This window comes from Mobula birostris, chromosome 18, assembly GCF_030028105.1.
Source record: "Mobula birostris isolate sMobBir1 chromosome 18, sMobBir1.hap1, whole genome shotgun sequence".
In the NCBI taxonomy this organism is placed as follows: Eukaryota; Metazoa; Chordata; class Chondrichthyes; order Myliobatiformes; family Myliobatidae; genus Mobula; species Mobula birostris.
Window position 1 is genome coordinate 20,045,074 of NC_092387.1, and position 11,089 is coordinate 20,056,162.

Genomic DNA, 11,089 nt, shown 5'->3' on the forward strand with positions numbered 1-11,089 from the left:
TGAACAGCCTATCATGGGGAACCAAATCAAACACCTTACTAAAATCCTTATACACTACATCTACTGCTCTACCTTCATAATGTGCTATGTCATCTCCTCAAAGAACTGAATCAGGCTTTTGGACATGACCTATCCCTCACAAAGCTACATTGACTAATCCTAATCAGACTATGCTTCTCCAAATGCTCATAAATCCTGTCTCTAAGAACCTCCACCAATAATTTGCCCACCACTGAGTAATGGAATAACATTTTCCACACTTAATTCATCTGGTACAACATCTCTGTCCTCCTGATAAATTCCTTGTTGTGATAGAAGTCGGAGCAGTATGCCTCATCAGGAGTCTGGTAGTGGCCACGTGATTGATTTGCCTGCTTTTTTCAGAAACCTCCAAACATAATCATAGCCTGGAGGACACTGATGTTGGTTTGATTATCTTGCCAGTGGAGTTTGAGAATTTTGCAAACACACTCAGGGTGGCTGCTGAGAGTCAGGTTTTCTGCCGTTCAGTGGTTCAGAAACACTGTCCTTACCTTCAAACACTATTTTCCTCAGATATGCCAAGGCCGTGTTGGTACCTGAAAGTATCAGTGAATTTCATCATCGATGTCCACTTTCTATGAGAGGCACTCCCCAGATATGGACCATGGTCCAGTTCTTTCAAGTGACACCAAATTAGTTGAATAGTCATAGTCATACTTTATTGACGCGGGGGAAATTGGTTTTCATTACAGTTGCACCATAAATAATAAACAGTAATAGAACCATGAATAGTTAAATAGTAATATGTAAATTATGCCAGTAAATTATGAAATAAGTCCAGGACCAGCCTATTGGCTCAGGGTGTCTGACCCTCCAAGGGAGGAGTTGTAAAGTTTGATGGCCACAGGCAGGAATGACTTCCTATGATGCTCTGTGCTGCATCTCAGTGGAATTAGTCTCTGGCTGAATGTACTCCTGTGCCCAACCAGTACATTATGTAGTGGGTGGGAGACATTGTCCAAGATGGCATGCAACTTGGACAGCATCCTCTTTTCAGACACCACCGTCAGAGAGTCCAGTTCCATCCCCACAACATCACTGGCCTTACGAATGAGTTTGTTGATTCTGTTGGTGTCTGCTACCCTCAACCTGCTGCCCCAGCACACAACAGCAAACATGATAGCACTGGCCACCACAGACTCGTAGAACATCCTCAGCATCGTCCTGCAGATGTTAAAGGGCCTCAGTCTCCTGATCTTTATCTTGGGGATGCTTATTTCACAGGGGTAGGATCCATTCCATAGGCACCTCAGAGGACAGTTGATGTATGAAAACACTGAGATCCAGAAACTCCTTAGTAACCACACCATGCCTTGCATGGGATACAACAGTCAGAAGACAGCCAATTCAAAGAGCAACCTTGTGGGTATACCTTCTCCTAGAGAGTTGCTGTCGTTCCTTTTCACGCCATGCAGTGCAGTGGGGGGCGGGGGGCACTAATTTTTGCCGTTTCTGTAGCATTTGACTGTTTTTTTTTAAAAATGAGGTCGAGTTGCTAGCTCGATGCTTTACCAGCAGGGATGGGAAGTGTGCAAGGAGCTGGCCAGATTCGAACTCAGGATCATCTGCCTCGGAGTCTGGTGCTGATGCCACTACATCACCAGCCGGTACCTTCCAGCAGAGTAACCAGAAAGAAAGGACATTGCCTTTAAGGAGTTGGATTCACCATCAACAATTCACCCTGAAGGATAAGTGGCCATCCTCTAACCCTCCAGCTTACTGTCTCGGACTATAACATTGTAGTAATCAGGGCCAATGCTCCAACCATGGCCTAAAAGGCCAGGAGCTCACTAAAGTCAAGTGCAAGGCACTTTTAGAATAGAAACTTCATTATGTTTCAACAGCTGTGCTGGTGCATAAAGGTTGTTATCCAATAGAAACCTCATGGCCCAAAGAACAGATAGTGGTGGGTACAGTTCAGAAGATCCAACAACCACGATGGGACCGTATTCTTTAGCACTGTAGAGCACATTAGCAGCCCGAACAGCCAAGGACTCCAACTACTAAAAGCAAGAACAAAGGTGAGCTTATCCAGAAAAGCGATGAAGTCAGCACCCACCAAGTGGAACATTTTGAAGAACTCCTCAACCATGAATCATTTTGACTCCATCCCTCCACAAACCATCATATGATCTCTCTGTCACCTTTGACAGCCCAGGCATCTATGTTATATAAAAAAAAAGATAACTCCGAGCTGTGACCTCCATTGAGGTTACGGTTCAGTTTCATTTTTTTTTTTAAAAAAGTGTTTCCTTTATAGGTCCATGGTTTTTGTACATGGGGACTGACAGGGGAGTTAAAACTCTGCCACAGATGGCCCCAAGCTCCACTGCCAAAGGAGGAATGCTTGGCACTGGGCTAGTAGACCTATCCTGTAAAAACGAAGTGCTACAGAAACTCTAAAGACCTCATTCCTCGGAGAAAATTAGAGGAATGAGAGGACAGGCTGGAGTCTTACACATTCAAAGGTCAGCAACATGGGGCTCTCATTGGCAGACCAACACAGACAAGAGCTGGTGGTTTCCCCAGGCTCAGCAAATTGTCAGTGGGTTCTGGAGTCGGGGTTTTATGTGGGCTGGAGAAGTGAGCTCCAATGACCCCCAAGCTCGCAAATAGGTAATAGCAGAGTTTGAGGCCTAGCGTCCAGGTTCTTGCCAACAGCAATTCCTGATTGAGGCCTGGTGGTCAATGATCGGCATGTTCTGGGATTGATGCTGAGGACTGAGGCCCAGGAATGAATCGAAAATCCAGAAGTTGAGTACCGTTGTCTGGAGCAGATTCTGCACATCACTACAAGTCCACTGTGGGTGGGTGGCGGTCTGCAAGCCCAAGTCCATGCCTGCTGGAGGCCTGTCCTTGGGTTAAAGGTCTGATTGTATGTGTGTGGGTGGAAGGGAGAATGGGGCTTGTTTTTGCGGCTGCTGCTGTTTGTGTCTTGTGATACTCTGCCGAGCATTGCGAACATGTTACGTTGGCGCCAGAATGTGTAGCGATACTTGCCAGCTTTCCCCAGCCACCCTCGGGAGCGTTGGCTGTTAATGTAAGTGACACATTTCACTGCATGACAAATACACTCGAATTTTAATTAAGATGATGCAAAAACATAAATCTGACTTACAATTAACCACTCCACAAGACATTTGTCTTAACAATTTGTTAATCATAAAAATACATCATTTACCAATCATTTATTTTTTATTGTAGTGCCTGTAATATCTCTGTAAGTATGTAAGCCCCCTTCCCGACCCCAACATCCAGTGTTACTGAATAACAAAAGAGTTGTGAAACAGTACTCATTATCTATTGCATCCTCTCTACTGTTTCTGGACTCCAGTCAAATTTGAAACTGACACTGTGAAGTGGTTAATTACACACCATGTGATATCTCAGTGATAAATCATTAAGGCAACATTAAGTCATATTATTTAAGTTTTACATGTTTCAAGTCCAGGGCTGCTCCTTTGGGGCTTTTTTTTAAAATAATCATATGTTACAATGGGGCACAAGCACCATTTATAAATTGCTAAAATACACTGGATTCAAAATAAAGTCAGAAATAGTGGGTACTTAGCAAGGAAAGTTAAATCTGTGAATACATTTTCCTATTGAACAAATAAGAAACAAAAAATCCCAGAAATGAAACGTTCACTAAGATCAGATAATGGACCTCATTGTATACCGCAAATGAAACAAATGGAGAAAAGGTGCCTTCTTTTAGAATAATAGCACATCTTTGGCTTGGTGGTTTATGTGGACCAAAGAAACTCAACTACTTTACAGTAAGTCATTAGTCATTTTAATATTTTTTCGTAAAAGCACCACGCAAGGTTTTTTTTTAGCTGGATGAGCCCATTAAGAAGAAAATAATTATTAATTATTTGGTTTCCAATTCTGCCTTTAAAAGACAGACCCTCATTGGGTAGGTATAGGGAACTGTTGGCAATACTTCGAAGTAGTTATTTGGGAAGAGATGTTTTTTTTTCTTTGTTTTCCCTTTTTCATTTAGAAGAGATGTTAAAGGAATATTTGTACACTAGTTTTAAAAAAATCCACTGAATGAAAATTGAGTCAGTTATTGAGTTTGGATGTAGATTCCCTGAACTGAAAGATCACCTGTTTCTCTCTCTATTCATATCCTGCCTAGTTTGCTGAGTGTTGAATAGTTTCTGTTTCTCCCTAGCTCCCCCCATTCCAAAGTTCAAAGCAAGCTTATTATCAAAGTTCATATATATCAACATACGCTACCCTGAGATTCATTTTCTCATGGGCATTCACAGTAGATCAATGGACAAATAAAAAACTACACACAATAGATGAAGATCAGACCACATTTTACAAGTAATTGATGCAGAACATTAGGTAATTGCAAAGGGTTCACAAACTTTTTCTTGCATCTATACACGAGCCAAAAACATTTGCACAGTACTGTACATGGCCCTCTCAAGGATAATAAATGACTTTCAATGTGCTGTGTGATTTTATGATTTAATGACATTTAGGATTAATTTGGGATTCTTGCAGATATATAACACACCCTGCCAGATATACAAACCACCGCACACCCCAGTGCTCCACACACAGTAAACAGTTCCCAAAATGCCCTTGCAACGTGCATTCACTGCAATCTCGGTAACATTCACCAACTAAGGACTCATCATTGCCAACAGAAATTCCCAACCTTGGAGAACATTTTTCTTCATTTGAATAAAAAAACACGAATAAGCAGAATTTAGCTTCCTTAACAAAGGTAAGCATTTCCCACTATACACCGTGGACAACTGACTCACACCCATTGTATGAAATCCACATAAGCACACTGTCCACATTTAAATCATTCTACACACAGCTGAAAGTGTCAGAATGCAACTCTTCTAATCAATAGCTTTCATTAAGTCTTCTCTTTTAGTCAAATCAGTACACTTTCTTTGATAATTTGGTATTTAAAGCACATTTGTCACTGTATCAGTTTATTCAATACATAACTCCGAATTTTATTCCCTCTAAAAATATTAGAAAATGATCACAAACAGGGAGTTCATCATTTCTATGTCTTCATCATTGTGAAAACAAAAATGCATCTGAACAAAATGACTTGCAATGATTTCACTGCCCTGGAACTGCCAAGCCAATCACACTTTGATGTTTAAATATAGACACATCTGTAATTTAGGAATCATAGCAGGCAATATTTGCAAAGCAAGACTGTAAAAAGATAAATACCAGTTCCAGCGATGCTGTTTGATAAGAACTGGTAAAGTGACTGGAAGGATCATTTCTGCACTCAGAATTACTTGAAACTGTCAAGTTCATCTGACAGGATGGACAAAAAGAACTTAAAACCTTGTTCAAAGGACAAGACCTCAGCAACGCATGCCTCTTGCAGAACTGCACTGAAGAGCCAGACCAAATTTGATCCCACGAATCAGGGGCAAGTATTCCACCGAGTCTGCCATTAATGTGCTATCCCAACTAATTTTGAACTACAATACCGGAAGGAGCCAAAAAGTCCATCCCAACACCTCCCCTCAGTACCATGTGAACCTAGGTACCATACTGATTGGACCCCTTCCCTGCTCTGGCCTCAGTGTGCTCTATGGTATTAACCCAGCATAATGCCCTGATTAAGATTTCTATTGCTCTGCTGTGGGTATTTCATTCTAGCAGTTTTCTGCAAAAGCAGTGTGTCTTGCTGGCAGAATGTTTTGGTTTTGGCTAAAGTTAAGAAGCCCAGCTGTTCAACTTAGGAATGTTGTGTCAGCCAGTCAGGATGGTGGGATCAGAAGGTTCTAGAGAGAGCTAGGCTGTGAGAGATCTGTGACAGACAATAATCTGGTTTGGGGTCTTTTGGCGGGACCTGCGGACTGGGACACAAGAGAATGCCAGAGAAGGGGAGTCCCCTTTACAAGAAGTGCATTGTGCAGATGAATTGCTCTAAGGAGGAAGGGCCAATACTCCTGAGGGAGAGCCAGTTTGTTCAAGATAGACTTTGAGGGAAGTTCAGAATGTCGCAGGTGCTTTCATGCAGACCAGATTTCTAGCACGCAAAGGGATACACCCCCGACTCCTGTATGCACTCCAGCATTATGCGCACACTGGGCTGGTTTAACTGCAATGGGTCCTTTTATTATCTTTTCCCCATTAACTGTTTGATAAAGCTAAAATTGGTAAATATACTTTTTAAACAATTTATGCATTGTATGACGGGTTACTTCTTGCCGACCAATAATTGTGTATGGGTGGTATTTAAACAGCATTCGCTCAAATTGAGGTTCCTTTAGCCGGAACACCATAACGTTCCTGTTTGGTTGAACCCCAAATCACACCAACCCTGGGCGTATATTGTTTATGAAAGGCAGCCTTGCTACCGCTGAGTCATGTGGCTGTTCGCAGAGTTAGCTAACGCGCCAAGTCCGTATATGAACCCTGGTGAGCGGGATGCACCATTAAGTCAATGGATGTCTCAACACTGACTCTTGGAAAACTGTTGTTTCTCCATAACACTACAAATGATCCTTATAAAGCATTTACCTTATTTTTGGATATATATTTAACAATAACAATTAATTGGATTTTATTTCTCCTTAATAGCTGCAAATTAAGCTTAACTGGTTAAGTGCTTCTGGCAATGGAAAGAGTCTATCCTTATTTATTCCCTCAAAACCCTTTAAAATTTTGAGTAGTTTAATCTCCCAACAGATTTTCTTTGAGACACAGCTATTAGGATACTTCTGTAAATCTTCTAAAAAGTGCCTTTAAATGGCATTGCCAGTTTCTTCACTTTTCCTTCCCAAAACCTCTGAATACAGACATTTTGGTTCTAACAGCTATAAGAATGATGTAACTTTACATACTTGCACTTCATTATAATCTCCAGAGGGTAGTTTATAGCGGCAGCTCACCGAAGGCAAACACCGTCAACACTGAGCCACAATCATTGAGGTTTCTCTGTAGTCACAGTATGTCATTTCTTGCCTCCAGGGCGATTACTTCCCAGAAGGCTATCTAAATCCTTGGCTCCCACTCAGAAACTCTTACATTTAAGTAACTGAAAGCATGTCCTGTTCTTGGTTTTGTGGAACACGCGTAGTATCCCGCATTTCCAACACCGCACAGGAACTACTAATAAGGATCCCAGCCCACTTTCAACTTTGCTGTACTTTTCGTTCTCTCATTTCTCTCACGTTTCCTCATACCGTCCAACCTCTCCTATGCCGACCCTCAGGACAACCCCATTCCCCACTTTTTCCCTTGCAACCTTTTCTCTCTCTCACAAACTTTTCCCTAATTTAGATAGCGATTTTACCTTTACAACTTTTAAAAATGTAGACCAGTTAGTTTTACTTAGTTCAATTTTGATTCATTAATGTCGCCAACTCTCCGTTTAGTTAATAATGATGTTCTTCTTTTAGATATAATGTCTCCAAATACACACTAGCTGAACTCCCTTCCTCACAGAAGATTTAACATTTCATTCCAAACCGCGATACGCAGGAACGTGCCACCCGGGTGGCGATGGTGTTGATGTTTCGAAAAGGCGTGGCCATTCTAAGTTTGTAAACGTTTTCCGATATTAACAGTCATCGCCCCGCACTCACCTGAGGATCCGGGGGTCTCTCTGAGAACAGACGGCATGGAGAGCGGCGACGATCCGGAGCACCCTATTGTGCTCAGCGCTGTCAGCCGCACCTCCAACCGGAGCAGCCGGCGCTCAGCGGCGAACGCTTCGCCATCAGCATGAATGATTTAAATTACTTCAGGCCTCAGGAAAATCCCCGGAAGTTAACTCACCATATGCTGCAGAGGGGAAAAGAAACTTTATGGAAAGTTCCGCTACATGGCCAGAGCCGCCTCGGCCGCTCCAGGTCCTAACGCCTCCTAGTTTAACTATGAGCGAGCTCCATTGGTGGTGCTTAATGGGATTTTTTGTTTATTATTTTATTTTTAAATTAATGTTTATTCATTATATAGTTTTAAAAAGAGCACAACACAAAGCTCTTTACATCCTCAGTGTTGTCTATTCAAAGCAATGTTTGCACATAATTTTCGTACATGCACCTGAGCCACTCAAGTGGACAACTGGAGTGAAACAACCTCATTATTATTTAAGAGCTCTCCCACCCAATTCAGCTCCTTCACGTCTAGCTGCGGAAGGAGCTGGGTCCGTGCACCTTCCCCACAGAACCGTTGGCTGCACTGAACTTGGATGTGCTAGTCGGCGGAATTCCCTTTCCGGACATCTCACCCTTCCGGCAGACTGAGGCGCGTCTGCGAAAAATTATGCTCTTCCAACAGCACTTAATGTTCATCCATGTGTGTATTGCTAATTTAAAAAAATGTCACATGTATCAAGATGCAGTGAAACGTCTCAGGCCAGGCAGCATCTCTAGGAAGAGGTACAGTCGACATTTTGGGCCGAGACCCTTCGTCAGGACTAACTGAAGGAAGAACTAGTAAGAGATTTGAAAGTGGGAGGGGGAGGGGGAGATCCACAATGATAGGAGAAGACAGGAGGGGGAGGGATGGAGCCAAGAGCTGGACAGGTGATAGGCAAAAGGGATATGAGAGGATCATGGGACAGGAGGAAGGGAAAGGGGGGGGGAACCCAGAGGATGGGCTAGGGGTATAGTTTAATTCTGCATCCCATTCCCATTCTGATATGTCTATCCACGGCCTCCTCTACTGTAAAGATGAAGCCACACTCAGGTTGGAGGAACATCACCTTATATTCCGTCTGGGTAGCCTCCAACCTGATGGCATGAACATTGGCTTCTCTAACCTCCGCTAGGCCCCACCTCCCCCTCGTACCCCACCGGTTACTTAGTTATATACACACATTCTTTCTGTCTCTCTCCTTTTTCTCCCTCTGTCCCTCTGACTATACCCCTTGCCCATCCTCTGGGTTTTTCCCCCCTCCCCATTTTCCTTCTCCCTGGGCCTCCTGTCCCATGATCCTCTCATATCCCTTTTGCCTATCACCTGTCCAGCTCTTGGCTCCATCCCTCCCCCTCCTGTCTTCTCCTATCATTTTGGATCTCCCCCTCCCCCTCCCACTTTCAAATCTCTTACTAGCTGTTCCTTCAGTTAGTCCTGACGAAGGGTCTCGGCCTGAAACGTCGACTGTACCTCTTCCTAGAGATGCTGCCTGGCCTGCTGCGTTCACCAGCAAATTTGATGTGTGTTGCTTGAATTTCCAGCATCTGCAGAATTCCTCGTGTTTACACAGTGAAAAGTCTGCCTTACATACTGTTCATCTAGATCACATCAATTACACCGTGCATTGAGGTAGAACAAGACAGACAGTAAGAATGCAGAATAAAGTGCAGTGCAGGTAAACATTAAAGTGCAAGATCACAACGAGTTAGATAGCTAGGCCAAGAATATCCCTGCAAACAGGCCATAGATCACAGAGTCCTGTTATACACACATGGGTAGAAGGTCGGCTGACTGGCAGGAGGCAAGGAGTGGGAATAAAGGGGTCCTCTTCTGGTTGGCTGCCAGTGACGAGTGGTGTGCTGCAGGGGTTGGTGTTGGGACCACCTCTTTTCACGTTATATGTCAATGATTTGGATGAAGGAATTGGTGGCTTTGTGGACAGGTTTGCAGCCTATACGTAGATAGCTTGAGGGACAGGTAGTGTTGAGGGACAGGTAGTGTTGAGGGACAGGGTGTCGTGCAGAAGGACTTAGATTGGGAGAATGGGCAAAAAAGTGAAAAACGGAATTGTAGGATTCCGTGAATAAATCAAAAGTCGTTTTATGTGCCCTTTGCTTTCATTGCAAACAAACTAAAAAAGGTGCCTTACACTGACATCATTACATCAGACATCATCTCTTAAAGAGAACACAACTCCATGATGGGGTTTGTGAATTATGTAGAACAGTTTCGATTATGAACAATCTGTCTTCTGTCACCCATTACATTACCCTTCACAGGACCACAGGACACCCCCCCCCCCCCCAAGAATTCACCAAAACCGGCATTGTGAGTCTACCTGGAGCTGGTATGAGCTGCCTGGCTTGAGTCTGATGAGCCTTGGGTGGAGTAACAGCCAGATGCCCCTGCCTTGTCCAGCGACGTGCCGACGAGCGTATGGTCATGTTGTGATGCTGGGGGTATGACAGTGGAACCATCCAGATCTTGGTGGGCCAGTTTAAGGTGAGCTACAGAAATACATTGAGGTTTACCCCTCCTATCTTCAATCAAAGTCTTTTCACCCTGTTCCAAAACACGGAACGGGCCATCGTAAGGGGGTATTGATGTCATCATAGCAGACAAAAATGAATGAGGTCAATCATGCTTGGGATATGTGTGAAACCTCGGGGGGAAGAAGACCAACCAGGTCCATATTGATGTGGTCAAACCGTGGCTCAGAGCCTTGAAAGGTGCCAATGGCAATGGTTAATTTTCGCCCACAACACTGGCTCCACTCCAGTCCCACACATCCTTCCCAAGGCCGTGCGACTCAAAATTTAAAGTAACCACTTCCTCTGAAGCCTTCCTGCCTGGGTGCAGGGGTGGGTGGGGGGTGGGAAGAAGTTAAAAAAAACAGTCCGTTTCCAATTTACAGGCGCTACAGGGCGAGGGCAACTGGTTGAGACATCGCAGGGGAGTAAAAGTCCTGCATTCCTGAACTTGACTTCAGCCAACCGGAGACCCATGACTGCTATCCTGTAAGCCCGGACCTCTGGGCCGGTAGCTCGGTCAGCTGCCATGCCAGCATAGTGGACCGCAATGTGTATGGCGTTTAGGGTGGGCCGTGAGATGCGCTGTGTATCAGTCGCGAATTCTGAAAGGTAAGCCAAGCGGCGTTGCTGCTGCGCAGACCAAGGGTGCCATCGCGCACACAAGGAACGCTGTGAAATGCCAACCGTCCAGCAGAAAATGGAAAATGGCTGACGGCCAGATAGAGACCGTGAAGCGTGCTGTACTTCCTCTCGAGTGGGAGAAGGCAGAGCCGCCAGCTGAAGAAGACATGCCTACAGCCAACTGTTTGCACACAGCACCCACAGCGTAGTTCAGTAGTGATGGTTACAGATGCACTGGGGAG

At 44.2% G+C, this 11,089-nt stretch overlaps 1 protein-coding gene across 6 annotated transcripts in view; it reads right to left on the reverse strand.

Moving 5' to 3' along the window:
* Positions 1-8,299, reverse strand: part of malt3 (MALT paracaspase 3) — a 130,214-nt gene extending 121,915 nt beyond the window's left edge. For 2 of the 6 annotated variants that reach the window (XM_072282340.1, XM_072282339.1), the window contains exon 1: positions 7,638-8,295. Coding sequence is in view for 4 of the 6 variants with exons in the window: in XM_072282335.1 (XP_072138436.1) it covers positions 7,638-7,674 (37 nt within the window). In the remaining 2 variants the exon portion in view is untranslated. Of the gene's footprint in view, positions 1-6,893; positions 7,144-7,637 lie in introns of those variants that run through there. The other 4 variants (XM_072282335.1, XM_072282334.1, XM_072282338.1 and 1 more) reach the window with 4 other exon arrangements.
* Positions 8,300-11,089: the final 2,790 nt, after the last annotated feature.